This window comes from Sminthopsis crassicaudata, chromosome X, assembly GCF_048593235.1.
Source record: "Sminthopsis crassicaudata isolate SCR6 chromosome X, ASM4859323v1, whole genome shotgun sequence".
Classification (NCBI taxonomy): domain Eukaryota; kingdom Metazoa; phylum Chordata; class Mammalia; order Dasyuromorphia; family Dasyuridae; genus Sminthopsis; species Sminthopsis crassicaudata.
This window is the reverse complement of record NC_133623.1, coordinates 20,678,754-20,699,144: the sequence shown is the minus strand read 5'-3', so window position 1 is coordinate 20,699,144 and position 20,391 is coordinate 20,678,754. Positions and strand designations below refer to the sequence as shown.

Here is a 20,391-nt window from a genome sequence, read left to right as displayed (position 1 = left end):
CTTTCCTTTGGATCAGCCTGAATAGAAGATGGGGCCCTCTAAGCCAGGGGTGGGGAACTAGGAGGCCCTCGAACCATTAGCTAAAGCAAGCAGAGGAAACAACAAGCTCAAAGCTGCCACTGCTGGAGTTCTGTGTTAATCATTTTGTCCGGCCCGTGAATGATGTTAGAAATACCCAGAGAGCCCTTGGTAGAAACAAGGTTGCCTACTCTTCTCTCTAAGCCACGGTGGGCTGAGGGTACTGAGCAAGGAAGGGATGCCACCCAAACAGAGGCAGCTTTTCATCCTGAGTCAGTCATTGTGTGGTAAAACGTAAGTGCTGCCAATCACCAAACAGAATTAGACCTCAACTGATGAAACCCATGATTGGGTTCTCCCCCACCCCCCCAAAAGTGGAAGCAGACTTTCCCGCTTGTGTGGCCACGTACATTCAACATGATAAGAATCTGAGGATTGACCATTTTGAAGGACTCTGGCTGTATAAGGACCACAGATAGAGAATATGGAGGCGATTAGGCCAAACGGGCACTAAGACTGCAGCACATCTTAGAGATTGCTTTGTTGATCTAAACCTTTGCCAGGAGCTTATTTTCTGATTGGAATCCCTCTGAAAAGGCAAGTATAAGGGGTGAAACCGGTGAATTCAAAGTTCTATTTAATTGGGCCTTGACTCCATATTTCAGACATTTTATTTGACTATTTTAAAGTTATTGTTCTTTCCTTCATTACAACTGAAAAGCAGTTGGATGTGTGGCCTGTGTGCTTATGGGGCTCCTGGAGTCATATCGGATTCATTCCTCTCTCTCTATCCCCCACGGGTCACACAGCACTGTTACCCTCTTTGCACACTCCTAATATGGGAGTATTCATCTTTTTTGTTGGCTTTTTAAATTTAAGAACAGAGCGTTGGAAGGAACCACATGGGGCCCCTGGAATTGCTATATTACTGAAAATTGCGTGGCTGCCATTTTCTATAGTTCCCACTCAGTGCCCTGTGGTCTAGATGGGACGGTTGTGAACATTTCTACCAGACTAGAGTCTCCACCTCTCGGATCTCATGTAGCACCTAGCACCAGGCTTCAAGCAAATAGGCGATAGATTGGCGTACATTTGGGCAAATGGAACAGAAAACCCCTGCGGCCTCCCTTATTCCTCTTCCTCATAATGCTGGAGAATCTGCGCCACTCAATTATATAGAATTTTAAGGAGCCTCCATTTGTTATGCATCAGCGTTATCTCAACCGCATTGTAGACTACAGAACTGCTCTGCTGCCTTGTTCCTATTTGGCCCCCAACTACCCCAGAGAAGCAGTTGGGAGGCTGGGCCCACTGTGGACACAGGAACTAATATGCCTGGAAGGGAACAAAGTAGCTTCAGAGGAGAGTTTGGTCCTCACCCTCAACCCCGGCACCTTGTGGGAACAAGGCCAAAGTGTCATGGAATAGCATGGCAGGTGAGCTCCCTGGAGGTCTCCGGGAAGGCCTCCTGAAGGTCGCCATACTAATGACTTGTCCAAAGGTAACCCTTACGCCAGCTGTTATGGAAGGTTATCTTTTTCTTGCTGTGGAATCCTACCCCAGCTTTGCCAAGTGACTGCATTGCCCACCTACGCGGGACTTTATTCCTCTTCCTGGGTTGCAGGAGAGAGGAGGGAGAAGAGAGGCCACACCTTGCAAAGTTTCCAGCAGCCTTGAGAGGAATTTTCAGAGGAAACTTTTCCATTCTACACATTTACCCTTTATTTATTTTTCCTCTGCAAATATAACTCCTGTCCACTTTTACATCTATTCATCTGGGCCCCAAGTAAGAAATTAAAATAGAGAGACTGGCCTCCAAATGGATTTCCAAGTGCTATTACCAAGTGTGGCAGGTTTAACAAACAGGCTCAATAAAAGCAGTCCTCACTTTACTTCAATAAATGGAATGCTCCTTGGCGTCCTTGGCTAGAGACAGTGGCTGTCCTATCTCTATTTCTTATTCATTCTATTGTGCTCTATGTGCACTAAAGGTTTCAGTGGGGAGCTCCTGAGCCCCAGCCTTTGACATCAGCACACCCAATTGAACCCCTTTCTCCTTTGGCTGGCAAGGAGATGGTCCCCTTTAAGCACTGGTCTTTTCCGCATCAGGCGCTTGCCCGGTTTTTTAATTGCTTTGCCAATTAGGGTGGGTCTGCGGCTAGCTAATAAATTTCAACCTAACGGTAAGCTTCCTTGGAATGCGGACAAGATGTAGGTGCCGTTCAGATGTGAAGACCTATTACCAGATTGAAATAGATTTCTAATGCATTTATCATTCATCTTTGCAGTATGTGATTTCAATCAGAAAAAAAAAAAAAGTGATGAATGGTTTGACAGCTTCCAGTCGGAGCTGCTAAAACATAATACGCTTCTGCTAGTTTTCAGCGATTACAGACCTTAACATGCAATGTGACCTTGGTCCACCGACCATGTTTGGGTAGCACAAAAAACTTAATCATAAGAAGTCATAAGTAGAATCCTTCTTCTTTACTGCCCTTTTTCTGGGACCAGGAAATTTATTGCTCGTGGGACAGGTAGGGTATGAACAATGGGCCAAATAGAGTCCAGGGTTATCTCATCTGTGTGAAAACTGCTGCTGAAAATCGATGTGACCTCTGCTATACTGTCATCCCAATTCCCACCCTATGTGTCCTATTTGTCTTTTGGTAGAAGCTTAGATCTGTGTGCTGTCTCTATGTGTCTCTCGTGGGCCAGATTATCAAAATGAATCATTGCCTGCAGACCTCTTATATTTCTATTTATTTTCCTGGTGTTGACTAGGTCTGATGAAATATGATTCTTTTTGCATTTGATCCTTACTGCAGCAAGCAGCACCTAATTTAGCTGTGTCTATCTCTTTAAAGAAGAGTAATACTATTTTGGAACTTCAATCTACTGTACAGCAACATTACAAACCAGACACCGTGCAAGCCGTCTTCACAGTCAATACCAATTTTCCTTTCGGCCAATTTCATAGCATTACTTTCATCTCCAAATAGAAGAGATTTCTAGCTATTTTCATGTAGTTAGAGTTTGGTTATACACACATTTTAGGCATTGCCACCACTGCCCTGTTTTGTTTTTGTTGTTGTTGTTGTTTTCTTTTTCTTTTTTTTTTTTAATGGGGGGAAGTCTCATTCAGTCCCTTGTCACTGAGGTCCCATGTCTGTCTAAAGCTCCAATAATCCATTAATTTTCCAAACTCTACCTCGATAGAAAATATGTCACTGGGGGAATATCCTATTGTCTCCAAACCAGCAGGAAGTCAGCATTTTAAGTTTAGAGATCTGACAACATCAGCCCCGCCCTTTAAAATGTTGTATTCCATGGTGAGGATGGGAACGGCTCCAGTTATTATTGATATTGGCAAATCATTACAAAGACATTCCATTCACTTAATGCACTCATGTGGTAAAGACAAAATAGCATCTAAATGGAGTCTTCACACAATACAGAGAAAACACAAAATGGGGCTAGGGTTGTCGTTGGGAAATATTTTAGAGACATAATAATGGCTGCCTAAGGGCAGCCTCAGGAGTGTGTGTGTGTGTGTGGGGGGGGGGGGTGTTTACAATAAGATAACATTATAGATGTTATTATTGTGCATTTTAATTGTGCCCCAACAGTTCTAACTGACATGCTGATTCCCTCTGGACCAACCTTTCTCTCCCCTCCCTAGTTCCCCCAACAAAAGGAAGAAAGGGAAAGAAAAGGCTCACTGAACATGCAGCATTCTAATGGTCGACGTGAAGATGAAATTCTGGGCACTGGGAATGCATCGGCAATTTATGGGCAATATGTTACTATTGAGCTTTACTAAAAACAATAGCAATGAGGGTGCTTCTCATCTCCTAACTTAGGTTTGCCACGTTACCTCGCCTTCTCAGGCGCTGTGACATGGACGCTTGAATTTTCTGCATAGCTGAGAATTAGAGAATACATATTCTCCCGGCCCCATGTGAAATCATCAATTAGTAGTTTATATCCTCTAGGTTCTGGGAACATTGAGATATTAAGGGTCATTTACTGGGAGAAAAAGCTCTAGCATTATGCTCATTTCCCTGAAGCTTCCCCACAATGATTTGCCAGGGTTTCCCATGCAAGGACTCCCACAGAATACAACATGACGACTAGGAAATCAATGGGGTTCAAGATTCTCTTTACTACATACATAAGCTGCTCAAATCTGAAAAATGAGGTTCAACCAAACAACAGATCACTGTTGGAGTACCTAATGATGCCAGGAATAATGTGATGAAAAAGTCTCCTCGCCAAATCTCATGGAAATTCATTTAGGTTCAAGCCTAACCAGCTGCCTGAAACCCATTCAAACCACCGCCAAGTCAACCTGGGTTCATAGAGGGGACCACGTGGTCCAACCTGGCCATATCTTCCCCCATCATTTACTTGCAAAGTTGATTTTTTTGAACCCAAGAACAGCCTTTTGGAACCTATTATATTTGATCTTCAGATCTGAATAACACCAGTCTGCTGAGATTGTTTCGTTTATGTGTCCATTCTGCCGTCCACCACGTTAGTCACCCTCCCAGATTAGTTGCACCCCATGTCTTTACCCAGGCCATTGATGAGCATATTTAAAGAGCACAAGATGAAGCATAGACTCATATGGCCCTATTCTAGAGAGAGACCTCCTTCTGAGTTGACTTTGAAACCATATTGTCTCATTCCCATTTCCCCTTTCTGCACAAAAGCAAAATTGGACCAAGTAGCATTGGTTTGTCACTAGTTATTGGCATTAACCCTCCTTCCCTGTCCCTTCCCAAGCAATAGGTCTACTGTATCTTTCCATTGTAACTGAAAATACTTCTTTAAAATGTTATCTTTAGTTCTCTAATGGGATTCTAGTTACCTAAGATGTAGTTATAAGCCTCAGAGATAGGATTACAACCTGAATCTTCTTGTCACCTCTCCCCGCCCTACCATGCTGTTCTGGGTGTGTTTACTGCTATTCTTCAGAGATTGTAGCTACTCACTGTGGGATCTAGCTTGGTGATACTTTACCAGTTTTCTCTCTCCGTTTGTTTTCAGTTTAAAGTGCCTTTTATTAGATTTTCAAAACACCAGGAAGATCATCTTATTGGCACTTGTTTGTTCTTCTCCATCCCAGGCCTGATGTATGTCAGTCTTGGATTTTAAGATCCAAGCTCCATCCACCATGCCCCCTTTCCTTTCCCTTTGTTCATTTTAGCTGGTATCTTTTCAACCGCGATATGACTGTCACTCATGAGAGTACTACAGCCATACTGATTAAAGGGAGACAACAGCCTGTGCGGGTGGAAATTGGGAGTCTCGGGACTTGGATTCCAAGTCAGATTCTGCTACTTTGTGAACTGGGGACTAGGTGCCTCCTGTTTCTGAAGGGAACGCTCCTCAGACAGCTGTTTCCGACGGGTGTTTCTGTGCCATCTTTCTTAGGTCACTTACACGGTTGCATTCTTGAAAAGGTTTCTATGTAGCCTCGGAAGAAAGCTCCCAGCATGGCTGCTTGGCAAAATGGTCTTTACCTCATCGCATATATACCCCATAGCTAACTTGGCTCGAATGACTATCAACTGGCCACACGATCCGTCAGTAAGGGTCTTGGGACTGAGCAAGCAACTTTTTTTTTTCTTTTATTGCACATCTCCCCCACCCCTCACCCTCTTATTACTGACCCAAATGCTTTTTCCTCTGACTTTTCTCTTGAACTAAGATGCCCTTGGAAGTCACTTAATGAGAATACCTTTAGATAGCCATGGCGAGAGAAGAGAAATTAAGGTAAAGGGAGGTTTGACATTTTATTCTCTCATTATAGCTCAGATATTTTTAGTTCCTGATATATTTCTTTGAGTTGAGAGTAGTCAAGCTCCTTTATAGCTAATAGTACCCTTTGGGGACGCTCGAGGTGTTCAAACTACAGAAATTCCCTCCATACATATTCTCCTGTCCCTCTTCAGAGACATTCTGATCAACTTACTGTCTCTTCATTTCAGTTCCTTTGGGGCAAAGGAAAGGAAAGGTGATAGACTAGCCCAATTCCACTAAGTTAAGACTGTGTCTTTTTGGTAGCTGCTAGCAGATGCCTGCTTTGGTGTTTGCTTTCACTTGTCTCTGAGTGTGATATTATTTGATTTTACAGAAGAGGTGCAGATTGCCATGCCGATGATGAAACCAGGCCTAGAGAAGGCCCAACTGGCTGGACAAGCCATGCCTGCTGGCTTCTCCTCCCCATTCATTTTTGCCGATAGCCTTTCTTCTGTGGAAACGCTCCTGACCAACATTCAGGTAAGCTTTTGGCTCAACAAGAATCAGCATAGCATAATAATTGTCAAATATTAGTCGCTGCTCTTTGTGACGTTTTAGACAACATTCAATATATTGAATTTGGTTATTGAATTTATCAAAGATGAACTGTGCAAACTTGGATGGTTATTTTTCTCATCTAAAAACAAGGCAGCACGCAATTTTTATATGAGAATATTTTGTGTAAATTCTTCCCACTCATAGATTTTGCGAATAAATTGCATTTGATCTTAACCTGTGTAAAGCGATAATTGCTTCATTTCCATCAACACCATGGTTGAGGACCTGAACTGCTCCAGTCTTTAGGATGGTGAGATGGAAAGTAGCCTCTTTTTTTTGTTAATTCTGCCACCTCAAGGGCTGAAAAAGTCCATTTTTTCCCCTTCTTAATCTTAGTACATCTTGTTTCCGCACACTTTCCAACAAACGCCCAAAAAGAATCCGCTACCAAATACATTTCCCCAAAACAACCTAAGCTAAATTGCCCTGATGCAGCAACAGGAGACCCCTGTGGATTACTGATTGTTAATGGAAGGTGTGATTCTGTGGTGGTGGCAAACAACTATTCATTAGAGCTGATCTGAGTTTGGTTTGGTTGTGTCTGCTGCCAAGATGGGAAATGTGGGAGATGGAAAATCTTTTCTAGGATCACTTCTTCTTTGATATAGTGGACTTCTAAACTCTTTAGTCCAGTTTAATGATGTTCGTTTTCAATATACTAATCTACGCTTCTGGTTTTCATTATTATCTTGACTTTAAAAAAAAAAAAAAAAAAGCATTCACTTTCTCCCAGCCCCAGCCTGGTCATTCACTGCCAAGCAAGCAGATGGAGTCTCTCCATTGCTGGTTGTTATCATCATTTAGGAGGAGGGAAAGCCGGGGCCTTTTGTATGTCCTGGGTGTCACTTTCGAGGCACGGGGGAGATTGCTAAAACAAAGAACAGGCTTCATAATTTAATAGCCAAATGTAAATGAAGGTGAGTTTTCCAATCCAAATAATGCTTCTCTTTAGATGGGTATTTATTACAGCCATTCAATCACCTCTGAGGCATCAAGTGGTCAAGACAAAGAGAGTGAACTTGAAGAATTGCGCTTTTGTTTGGTTTTGTTTTTTCCTTAGGGCCTCCTGAAAGTGGCTCTAGACAATGCTCGCATCCAGGAGAAGCAGATGCAGCAGGAGAAGAAAGAACTGAGAATGGAACTCTTCAGAGAGAGAGAGCTGAGAGAGACCCTGGAAAGACAGCTTGCTGTGGAGCTGCAAAGCAGAGGTGAGCTGGCAGCTTGAGGGCCGCTATCGAGGCAGCAGACAGAACAGGCATGGAGGAAGAGAAGCTGAGTACAAGGGCAAGGACGGTCAAGGGACCTATCCACGCTGAGGCTCAGTTGCAAAAGGGGCAACCTGGAAGCTCAGCTGGCTTTTTTCTCCCCTCTCGGTCTAGTAAGCTAGAAGGTCCTCGGAGTCAGGCAAATCTGAGTTCGGTTGTTCCCTTGGATGGGGACTCTCTCAAAGCTTGTGAGCCAGTCCCTAACCTTGGTACGTAGGGCTGCTCTGCAAGAGCCTGCCTCTCTGAAAGGAGTCGCTCTGTGGAAGAAGGGATGGGTCTGAACTCCCCGTCCTCATGCCCCTTTCTCTAAAGGAAGGAAGAAAAAAATAACTATAGATGGTTAGGTAATGACTTCAGATCCCACCTCTAATATCTGAGCTGTGTGAGCACTTCAACTCTCTTAGCCTCAATTTTCTCCTCTGTAAAATGGGGTTAATGATGCCTGGAACCACTCATCTCACCCTATTGTGAGGCTAAAGGAGAGAACATCTGTAAAGGGTCTCTGTCAGCTTTAACGTGTCACCTTTAATGTGTCATGTAAGTGGCAGGTAATGGATGACATAACTGGCATAGAGCCAGACCTCAGATGACATGCACACCTCGCATTAATCGCCAGCTTCCGGCTTCTCTCGGTCACCAGGAGCACTTCCCCAAGGAGAAGTCTCTCCCTCCCTTCCTTTTCTTCTGTCTGTCTATCTCCCCCGTCCCTTGCCCTGCATCCCTACCTGATGTCCCAGTGGCAGGCTGGAGAGGCCGGCTGGCCACCAGATGTGCCATACCCTGAGACGGTGCCGTCCCCTAGCTACCAGTCCCCTAGCTACCAGCCATCGGCAGGAGGCTCGTCCAAATTGGCTGCAAGCAAGTGACATCTTGCTTCTTGACTTCCCTTTGCCTGTGAGTGCTATTCTGGGGAAGACTTTTTTTCCCTGGAGGTTGGAATCATTATTCCTTCTCAAAATGGAAATTTAGTCATTGAATTCAAGGAGAACTAAACCTTCTTATCTTGGCTAATTCAGTAAAGACTGGAGAAAGCAAAGGCTAAATCATTTTTCTACACTTTGAGACAATTAGTGGATTTCCATCTTTTGGCATGCAGAGGAGCATACTGCAGATTGACACAGTCATAGGAATTAGCATTTGCTGCAAACGAGAGCTCCCTCCTAGTCTTTGGGCGGTGCAGGTAAATGCCTCTCGCCTCACCCAGGCTGTAAACACTGGCCATGGGAGCTCTGAGGCACCCGGCCTTTTTTCATTTTGTTTTTCAGGAGGGATGGTTCTCTTTTTTAAAAATTGCCTAAACTCACTTTTCTCCTTAGAATCTGGCGTGTCTGTCTCACCAGAAGGTCTCAAGTAGGTGGCTATCATTCGGAGAGATGGAGGATAAGACAATAGAGTTGGAAGGAACCGAGAGGTCCCTGAATCCTGTAGAATGGGACCCAAGATGTCTTAATGAGCCCTTTTGTGATCCGGTGGTCTGGTCCAGAAATAGAAGAGACTGTAGACTCCTGGACCTAGTCAGGATCCCACAGGTAGAAAATGGAGGAGCTAAAATTGGAGCCCCGGACTCATGGTTCTCAATCTAGTTATGGTGAAATGTGCAGCTTTCTAGCTACTGGATAATGAAAGTTCTTCCTGACTTGTATGGAAACATATGGATTAGGTAGGGAAATGTTCCCAAATGCTAATTGATTGATAGGCTCTAATTTACATATAAATAGCTGAGGAAGAGCCTGGAGTATAACCCATTGGCCCAAATTTTGATTAAGTGCCCACTGTGCCCTGGGGAGCATGCTAAGAAGGAAGGGTGGACGCTTGAAGAGAGAGGACTACAAGTCATTGGATACTAGGGTATATGTGGGACAGATACAGTTGAGGGCGGTAGCCCCTTGGTATTCCTTGTTGGATCTCCAACTTCCTTTGGGACTTGGACCTTTGATACAAGATCTGGTCAAACTAGTTTGGGCTATCTGAGCTGGCCGGGGTTTTACAGCCCCCATTCTAATCTGCTCAAACAGACCAAATGTCACAGCAGGGGAAGAGACTTCTGTCTCTACCCAAAAGATAACAAGAGAATCCTTATCTTATTTACATCACTGCATAAAAGAGAGAACTCAGGGATCTGTTCTTTGCAAATGGCCTTGTACCATGCAGCCATTTTGCCCACCGACTCTCCGGTGTTTCCATTCTAATCAATAAAGACTATGTTTCCCTACAGCACTAAGTAGCAAATTCCTTTGCTGCCCAACCCGCCATTGGTTACTTTGGGGAAGGAAGGAGAGAGAGAAAGCAACTGACCCATCTCTGTTTAGACCACAATTTATACCTCAATTTACTCCTCATCAATACCACTAGGATAACTACAGGGAGAGGCCACAAAGATAGGTTGGGGCCAGGGTGTGAAGGGTTTTCAAAATCAAATGGAGGACTTGGTGTTTTATCCTAGGGGCAACCAGGCTGTTCCTTCACTTAGAAGCAGGAGAAAAAGAAATTCCGTAGCTGGGGAGGGGGGGAAGCCTTGAGGCAGGGAGACCACCTGGGAGGCTGTTCAAGTAGTCCAGGAGAGGAGAGGTGCCACAGGCTTGTACAAATAGAGGAGGACAAAGGACAGGAGGTGGTGATTAAGTATGTGGAGGTAAGAACAGCAGACCCTTCCCCCCCAGTGCCTGATGCACTAAAGGGGGAGAAGTCTTTGCACTGATCATCAGAGATTACCAGGAACTTTGGAGAGAACTGCTGCTCTTCAGAAGTGAAGAGGCCAGAAGCCTGATGTCAAAGAGTGGATAAGTAAGAGAGAAAAGTGAGATTTTTCTCTGAGTTTGGATGAGAGGGTTTGGTGAGGATGAGGACAGGTGATATCTGAACACTTTGGCAGCCGGTAGGAAATGAACGGGAGAAATTGAAAACTTGGGGAAGGAAAGGCTAGGGTGGGACCCCATGCAGAAGGATCAGTCTTGGTAGAGCCACTTCTTCCTGGAATGGAAGAGAATAAAGAAGGCGTGTTGTGTGTGTGTGGGGGGTGTCAAGGGTTATGGGATGATCTCCATTTCCTTAGTAACATAGAAGGTAAGGGCCTCAGCTGATGGGAGAGACGGGAACCTTGAGAAGAGAAGTTGTGGAATAGCATTTGGGGAGGAATAAAAGGATTGCCTTGCTGTTGTGAGGGCTCAATTGAAATTCAGTGAGTTTAACATAAAAGGAAAGCTCTATATTATTAACAGTTTCTTGGTTTAAAAAAATAAGTGTTTTACTAAAAATAATAAATAACGTTTATATAGTGCTTACTCTGTGCCAGGCACCAGGCTAAGCTTTATAATTATCCTCTCATTTGGTCCTTACACCAACCCCGCAAAGGAGGTGCCAATATTATCCCCATTTTACAAAGGAGGAAACCGAGATGAAGTGATTTATCAAAGGTCTGGAAGTGTCTGAGATTGGATTTGAACTTGGGTATTCCCGACTCCAGGCTGGGTGTTTCTATCCATTGTGCCATCTATCTGCCGTAAAGCCATCTCTATATAGGAATACATCAATAATAAAGGACGCTTCTACTGGTGCTTTAAAGGGTACAAAGCACTTCCATTATCTCGCTGGAGCCTTCAGGTAGATCCCATCGGGGACATTCCCCATCTTACAGATGAGGAAACCAAAGCCCGAGGAGCTGAAGAGACTTGGCACACGAGCTAGTGAATGTCAAAGGTCCCGGCATTCATGTGGCCTCCCTGGACACTATGGTATCAGAGAGAAGATATTTCCGATCACAGACCTCACTCGGCAGAATCATAATTGTGAAGACTTTGAGTCAGACCTTTGACTCGAACCCAAAGTTTCCAGGAAAATGAATTGAATGGAATTCGAACCAACCAGAAAAGATGCATATAAGTAACTGCTTAAATTGAGAATGTTACATGGTTTACTGCAATGTTATTTTTAGCTTTATGAAATAATGTCAAAAGACCAATTCCATCCACTAATTTTAATAATAGCAATAGCTTTTCTCCTACTGACGATAAAAGAAATCCTATGGTCAGATGATGTGGGTTTTGGCCAGGTAGTTTGTGCTTTTCTACCTTTGACTTTTGAATTTGTATGGTACCAACTGCCTTAAAATGTGTCTATGATAAGGGAATTCGAATGGCAGTGAGGTGAATGGGAGAGGAGGCTAGCCTTGAGGCCCCGGGCTTTGACAAGTCTCACCTTTGACGCGCACTGGCCAGGGCATGTCAAGAATCGGGCAATGCCTGAGGGCAACTTGCTAAATTAAAGATGAGGTGCCAGTCTATGTGGAGAGAATCCCCTCTCCCCTCTCCCAAACTGGCAAAATGCACTGTTATAAAATTAGCTCTCTTTGAATCCCTGAAAGTTACTCCCATGAATAAACACTGATGAATCTAGATTAAAATTAAAATTTGAATTGGCCCCGATATGCTTTTAATATGAATACTGTAGACTAGCTAAATTAGAGAAGATTAGCACCAGCAGGGACCTTCAAGACCACCCTCTGGTCCCCATCCCCCTCTTCTGAACCTACAAAGCCCCCAAATCAGGCAACTACATCCCAGGCCTCACCTCGCACACAAAGCCAGTCGAGTGCCTTTTTCGGTCACGTACGTTCCCCACTGTTTGATCATGGCACTCGCCGCTGTCTCCCTGATGAGGAGACTCATTGGAACATTTGTGGAGCCCTAGCAACTGCTTGCGTGTAAGACGGGGCTGCCTCTCCAAGAAAGACATGCTCTCTCTCAATTTAAAAATAGAAGATGGCACTCATGCCTTCCTCATATTACAGAAGCTACTTTCTTTTTCATATTCATGGAAGAGAAAAGCACAAGCACACCTCAGCTCTCCTCTCGCCCATTCACAAGGGTCCTTTGTGCCAGTTGTTGCCGGTGCTGAAATGGCAGCAGAGGAACCTGTTAAATCTCAGAGCATTCCCACAAGGTGCTCCTCTTAGTGGACCTGTGGAAGCCCCAAAAGCTATGTGGTGCAGGCTGAGATTTCAGGCCCCTAGAGACTGCCCAGCCCTCTGGTTCCCCTGAGGCCATAGCCTCAGCAACCCTCTCCCTTCATGTATTCTAGCTACGATTCAGAAGCGCCTGAAGAAGGAGAAGAAGGCCAAGAGAAAACTGCAGGAGGCCCTGGAATTTGAGTCCAAGCGTCGGGAGCAAGTGGAGCAAGCCCTGAAGCAAGCCTCCACAGGTGACAGCGGGTTCAGGCTGCTACTGGGTAGTAAGTAGTGTCTGAGCAGTCTCTCTCTCTCTCTCACTCTCACTCTCGGTTACCCCAGTCAGAGGCTGACTTTCCAAGAGTAATGCTCACTGACCAGAGGCCATGTGTTTTGGGGTCGAGAGGGGAGCCGCTCGAAACCAAGCTACATTTTAGAAAGAGATAGGGAACATAAAAATAAATGACAGGGGACGGCCAAGTTGGGGAGGCAATGCAGCATAAGGCAAATAGCATTGAACTTTGCTACTGATCTTGATGTCCTAGGATGCGAGTTCAAATTCTGCTTCTGCCACCCAACTGTCTCTGTGACCGTCTGGGCCTCAGTTTGCTCACATGTACAAGGAGGTGGTGGAACTAGTTGCCAATAAGGTCCCTTCCAGCTCTAGCCTTATGAACGGTGGATACATACTGCTAATCCTGTTCCGGGGCCTGATGCTCACTGTCTGGCTGCTGACGGATCACTAGTGGGGTGGTATATGACCTAATCCAGTACAAATGGGTTCCCGTGGCCCACTCTTAACCTTGCATCCTTTTTCAGTCTTCAAGCCAGAAGAGCCGCCCAGCACCTCTTCATTTCAAGGGCTTTTCATAGTCTTCACATACATAGCAATAGAATGATATGCATGCGTGTGTGTGGGTACGCATAGAGTAGAGGCAGTGTGGTCTAGTGGGGAGGGAAAGCTTTGAAATCAGAAGGACCCAGGTTCATGTGCTGCTTCTGACACACGTCCCCAACCTCTCGCTACTCTTCTCAAAGGCTCTAAATTAGAGGTCTCCTCAGTCCGTGGGAGGAGTCTCTACCCCAAGAGTTCTAAATATACCAGTGAAGCCACCAGTCTGGACCCAAATAGAGACACACAGATTTGTGCCATGTGTCCGTGCATGTACCCATCCCCCCCCAACCCACACACGTGGGAAATTTGAAGAGCAGGCTCTGTATTCTTGTCATCTGCTAACAGCCCCCAGGTGGGGGATGAGGGCAGCCCAGAATCACTCGCTCTTTTCATTAATGCATTAAAAGGGACGGAGGGGCCACCACAATTACCGCTACTGAGACACGGCTAGATCAGGACAGGTGAACTTCAAAATAGGGTGCCCCTTTCATGAACTAGGGGAGCACCTACAGCAAGGGCAGCTGTGACATGGGCCACGCAGTGAGAAATAGGGGAGTGTAAAAACAAGCAAGCAATTAAAAAGGCACTGAGAACCCCAAGTATGTCCAGTGCAGCATCCTAGCGGAAGCCTTCATCTGCCCTAGAAAAAGGAAGGCAAGCTTCTAACCAGGTAAGGACTGAGTGTTGTGTGCGTCCTTGTCACCTGGGCCCTGAGCTTATAACTCTGAGGAGGTCTGGCACCCGGAAGCATTCACAGTTCACTTTTGAGTGGACTCTGCTTCCAAAGTGGGCCATTTTAAAAAGGAAGCGGAGGTTTCAGAGTGTTGGGAATAATGTGGATTTCGAGCACATCCTATACCTATTACTCACCCCGGATAGTAGTACTGGGAGGTATTGTGGTATCTCTTAGCACGGGAATTCCCATAGGGCCCAGTGTCCCAGAATACCCACAGAATCCGTGTGGGCCGACCCATCCACTGGAAGGTATGTGCTATTTAGTCCAGAGAAGCTTGCCTTTCTGCACCCAGCCAGAACATCCCCAATTCCTTTTTGTTGGCTCTTCCCACATGAAACATTTCACAATATAAACCAAACATCCCCCTCTGCTACAGGAGGCACGCAGCTGCCTGTATCGGAAAGGACTGCAAAAGCAAAGCCCTCCTTTTTTTTACCTTAAAAGAAAAAAAAACTCCCAAGCCTGAGATATATTTTGGAATCCTTTCCCCCGCTGCTCTCACCCCATTCCCTTGTAGCATGTTGTGGAACACACGTCGAATGTGGGGTAACCGAGGCCTGCCTTGTCCCAACTTGGGCCTCCGACACTCCATGGGGTTCCTGCATCTTCTCATTTTTCAATCAAGGGTATCAGCTAGTCTTAAAGGAGATTTTTATTGACAGACCCCTTGCCATGTGACTAATCTTGAGGGATAGAAACGAGTGGCAAAGAATTCAATAGGAAATGGAAAATCCAGGTCCATTTTAGGAATTATGTAGACTATATAGCTCCTGATCCTCTTTCCCCCATTTCCCCCAAACTTTCGAAGACCAAGTCACCCTCTAGAATTCTGGGAACTTTGCCTTACATGCATTAGGAAAGCCAAAGGGGACTGCATTAATCTCGGGTGTCAAATTTTTCAGATGCTGCAATGCCAGATAGAGAAATAGAGAACGGGACTCAGCCTGACAACTCAGCAACAATGCAAGGTAGAGTATGCTTATCTTAATGCATATTGAGGCCTGAGAAGGTCCAGGGATGGAAGGGGACCTGGGATACTCCCAGAATTCACTCAATTCATTACTTCTTATTTTTAATATCTAAGTCACTTTGGGAAAAATGGTGCCATGGCTAGACAGGAGTGAAATGATTTCATATACACAATGGGAACAAATCTCACCTAACTATCTGTCCAGCTGTTGATTCAACTTGGCATTTATTTCACTGCCTCAATTTGCCAAGCCTTGCGGTAGGTACTAGGGTTCCCAAGGCAGAGTAGTCCTTGTGCTCATTCTCCCAGGAGGAAAGGAACCAGTTACTTGAATAATTCAGTGGAAAATCAGCTCCGGTAGAGTAAGAGTACAGATCTACGGGTTGTCACATTCCTATCTTAATATATCTCAATGACCCTCTTTAGATCAACATGTAAATTATAAAGCTAATTTCTCCCAATAAGAGAAGTAAGCAGAGTAGGGCAAAATTCACGCTTTTTAGACAATACCAAGACCTTTCATTGCTTGAAGAACCCTGTTTGACAAACCCAAGAGATCAGAGTCACAGAGGACATACACATCCCTGCAGCCTTCTCAGAAAATAGGTCCAAATTCAAGTCGAAGGCAAGCGCCGGCAATTCCCCACTCCCTCCTCTCTGTGACATAAAGGGGATTCAGGCCTTAAAGGTTCTCTCGGTGGATGAAGGTAGAAACGCAGACCTGGCTATAGACTAGATGACTGCCATCTAAGGAGATCCAGCTAAGCTTACCTTTGGAAGATGGACCACCACAGCAGAGCTTGTTAAAAAATCATAGCAACCTATTGAGGCAGAGCAGACTTACCTGTCCCCGTGACAGCACAGAGCCTCCGCAGCACTGGGGAGCTCCCGTTCATCCATCTCATTCCCAATATCCACTTGTCTCTACTTTCACCGGGATTGTGGAAAGGAGGTGTCGACCTAAAGAAAAAGGAAGACACATTTCCAAGTGAAAAAAGCTAGCCTCACTTTGCTGAAGAAAGCTATACGTAAAGCTTCCCGGTGTAGGTCAGACCGAGCAGCCTCCCACAGCTTTGCCAGGTCATCCAGGGCTAGAAGAGGGATGGGGTCCATGTGGCTGCAGCCACACCCTTGACATTCCTATGTTATTTCTTGGGAAGCACTATTTGTAGATGGATGTATTGCTGTTGTCATCTTTTAGTCACCTTTAACTCATTAGGGTTTTTCTTGGCAAAGACACTGGAGTAGTTGGCTATTTCCTTCTCCAGCTCATTTGACAGGTGAGGAAACTGAGGCACACAGGGTCAAGTGACTTGCCCAGAGTCACAGCCAGAAAGTGTCTGAGGCCGGATTTGAACGTGGGTCTTCCTGACTCCAGACCCAGAGCTCTTTCCACTGCAGCATCACCTAGCTGTCCCTGGTGTCTGTGTATCATGTATCAGGTAGCATTAGCTCCCAGCCATGTATAATTGATCATGGGTGGAGCAGTAGGGTTGATTTGCCTTCAAAGGCCAACAAGGCAACCTTGTGGTACTTGATAGAAATAGTCGCTATGTAGTTTGTTGACCTACGCCACTTAAGTACATTGCCATACAGCCAAGAGACATGACGCCTTAAGGGCACAGGTAAACATGTTACCTAGAACATATTCCCTCCTGTTTGCTCATTTCCCACTCAGTAACGAGAGTCCTTTATAATGCTTTTATTTTAAGCCAAGTTCTAAAATTCAACAGGAAAACCATCTACTATATTCAGTATAGGTCTGTTTTGACATGAATACGTGATCTGCCTGGCGTGCCAGGATGCAGAGCAACACTTTGTTCTGCAACTCGGATGGGGTTTGAGAGGGTCTGCGACTCATAAGCATATAGACTTTTAGGAAATTCTAATATACTCCATCTGTCTGATGAGAGAAATCAAGATCTAGCTCGCCAAGGTAGTGTGATGCAGGTTTCCCCTCCTTTTGATACTTCCATTGCCTCTGTGTGATTAGTGGCACATTAATGTAATTTGAATGACCAGTGCAATCAAGTGAAATTAATGGCTCCTTTTTGAAAGTGGCCCTTATAGATTACATTAAATTTTCCGTTTGCTAAGTGTGATGGGAAAAATGAACAGAGTACTTCTTTTTCTCGTTCCGGGTACACCATCAGCTCCAACAAACAATAAAGCTCCCATCATCAGTTTATGAAATCCCAGAGTAAATGAGGACTGTTAACAGGACACTAGACTCACAATTCCATTTCAAAGAGGTCTTGTTCTACAAACAGAAAGGGCTCATTCTCTCATCCAGAGAAACAAATGGGGGAACATATTATCAGAGCTCATCTTCAATAGAATGCCGCCAACCACTCAGCCTGGATAATTGCCGATAAAGCCCTGATAATGCCACCTCCATTGGAGGTGCTTGGCGTTGGAGCAGGCCTTTTTCGTACATACATGCAAGGAGTTTTGAAAGAGGATAACAGAGGGCTGCCGCATTGTTTCTGTCTTTTTCATCCTTTTTTTTTTTTTTCCCTTTGTTTTGGGGCTTTTTTCTTTGTAGTAATTTCCGTCCTATTTTATGTGTCCTCACTCTTCACGGCAATTTTCTTCTTAAACTTGGCAGTGAAAAAGGCTTCTTCGTTTTGAATCACTCAATCCTGCCGGGGTTCTCATCAGTTGAATACTTTAGTTTTATTTGCTAGGATATTAATCTGTACAGCTGATACGATGCTACTTTCCAAATTCAGCCAGCTCCCCACAACAAGTTCCTCCTGCATTAAGAAAGACTTTTCTTTCTCGCATATTGTCAATCTCTCTGCTAAGCAAAAGTCTATCATTCACATGGTGTCTTTCCTTTGAAATTCAATTAGTTCCCCTTCCAGTGTCTCCTTAAGAGAGTTTAAAGGAGGCCTGAGTAATGGTTGCATTAGCCACCTTTAGCTGTAATAAAGTCATACCATATGTTCCCATTACCAAAAGCATCTTTATCAACAGTGGTTGCCCATCCGCCTGAGATCACATGTGCCTAAGAAACCCCTGCAAGTTGAATGGTTTCAGACTGTGCATGCCATTTTGTAGTGCGTAGAGGAGGTGCCACCTATATACACACACTTCCTGATGTCCTAGAAGAGGGTCCAGTGAAGCCAGGGCTGTGCCCCACCCCCACATCTGGATTGCCAAAAGCGACTTTACCTCCCCAGGGGGCGCCCTGTCCGGTGTCGCAAGGGAACGGCCATACGTGCGCAGTGATGTTCACCCGTCCAGATTTTTCCTTGACTCAACTGGGGGCCCGCAAGGCAGGGCATCAGCCATCATATCAACCAATCTCCACTTTCCATAAAATAAACATAGCGGGTGTTATTAAGTGCACCTTTAGATCAATGATTTTTGCAAATGATATTCAAGTACCATTTGTGTGGTGCCTTTTTGCTGATAAAAGCAAATTAAATTAGTACAACTAGGAGTGTGCTGAGAAAAACTAAAACGGAACAGCAGCACCATTAGCTAACAAAGTCATATTTTCTCTTTACTGCTTTCTGCCATTTAGTTATTATCCTATTGGAAATCTAATTATAATCCTTTTACTCCCTAGTCAAACTTCACAGTTTTTGCAAGCTTAGCACTGACAAGTGATTTCATTACATTTGATTGCCCGGGCCCAGATTGACTTAACTTCACTCAGAGACCTAAAAGCCCTCTCAGTTTCTCAGATTCCCTGTTTGCACATTATAGCAACAGCTCCTTTAATTAATTAGCATGAACAGCAGTAACATGAACTGCTGAACAGAAAATAACATCATTTTATGATCGCAAGGAGACTTCTCCTTTTGCATCTTTATACCTTAGTTAACTTTTGTATTATTACAGTGCATTGTTGGGGGCTCTCGGTATAGTTGACGAGGCATGTTTCACAAAGTCGAAAGAGACAGGGATAATCTCGGGAAGAGGGCGGCCGGAGCTCCGGTGACGTTCCTCCCAAATTTCAGTCAGCAGTCTTCCCGGGAGTCAAACAGAAGGTTTAGGGGAGATGATAGCATCCAATCCGAGGGCCCGGACACTGCACCACATCCGGCTTTGGGATGAGCAACGGCCAGGGGCGGGGGGAAGGGGCTTCTTTGTTTCTCGGCTTCTGTGTTTGGCATAGATGCCAAATGATTTCACACCGGAGCCTATGTTGTTCTGTGTTGTTTTAGCTGTACATCTGGCAGCACCCTAAAGAGGTATTTTTGTTTTTGTTTTGTGGTACTAGTGCCCCACCAGCAGTTATTATATCCCGGCTTTGTGCCCAACGATGAGGCAAGTTGATTTACGTGATGAAGCTGTGGAACTCTTTCTTTGCCAGTAGTGAGCAGGTAGCTGCTTTAGATCATACAGATCACTCAGCCATTTGAGAGGAGGAAAAATGGAATGGATTGAATTGGGGTTGTTCTCTGGGAGAAAGCAGGGGAAGGGGGAAGACGGGTTAGAATTGGCAGTGCTTTTAGCTGGGTCCCAAACGTCACGTGCATCTCTCTCTTCAATACTGTGCAAACCCGACTGAGTCTTGTCTTCCTCCTTGACTGCACGGGGGACACTGCTGGGCTTCTATATTAGACTTCTATAGGGCTTTTCTCTTAGACTTAAACCAACTTACATTACATTTACTAAGCACCTACTGTGTACAAGGCACTGTGTGGTAGTGCCTTGGACTGGGTTAGAGAAAAAGGAAACTTCTTGCCCTCTAGGACTTTCCATTCTACGGGATCCCACAGCATGCCCCTCAACTGATTGAATGGGCCATCTGCGTTTTCGCTGACTCTGGCAGGGGTAATTATGATGACTGTCCAGCCTTTAGACGAGAGGAGAACAGGGGCAGTAGGTACATACGTAGGAGTTCCTTTATGTATTGCCTTACAGTTATAAAATCCTTGACTTACATTGTCCCAGTGGAGCCTTTATGGATCATGTTGGAGAACCCATGACATTTTAAGATGGAACTAATGCTAAAAACTGGGGAGGGAGTTATCAATTAGGGCTTCATGTAGAAGGTATGGTCCAACACCTGTGAAGAGATAGGGAAGCAGGGCTCAAGGTTTTGTACCAACAATGGTTACAGTGCCACGGTTCTTCAGATAAGGGCGAACAAACCTCAGTGCAGTGAAGGACAACAGTAGGAAAGGAGACCGGAAGGAGGGAAGTGCAGAGGAGGCACCTGTGTAGGGCAAAAGGCAAACGGGG

The 20,391-nt window shown here is 45.0% G+C and overlaps 1 protein-coding gene across 1 annotated transcript in view; it reads left to right on the top strand.

The window, feature by feature from the left end:
* Positions 1-20,391, top strand: part of DACH2 (dachshund family transcription factor 2) — a 433,454-nt gene that overhangs the window by 404,925 nt on the left and 8,138 nt on the right. The window contains 4 exon segments of the mRNA XM_074278216.1: positions 6,158-6,303; positions 7,442-7,589; positions 12,723-12,842; positions 15,122-15,187. Coding sequence (XP_074134317.1) covers positions 6,158-6,303; positions 7,442-7,589; positions 12,723-12,842; positions 15,122-15,187 — 480 coding nt within the window.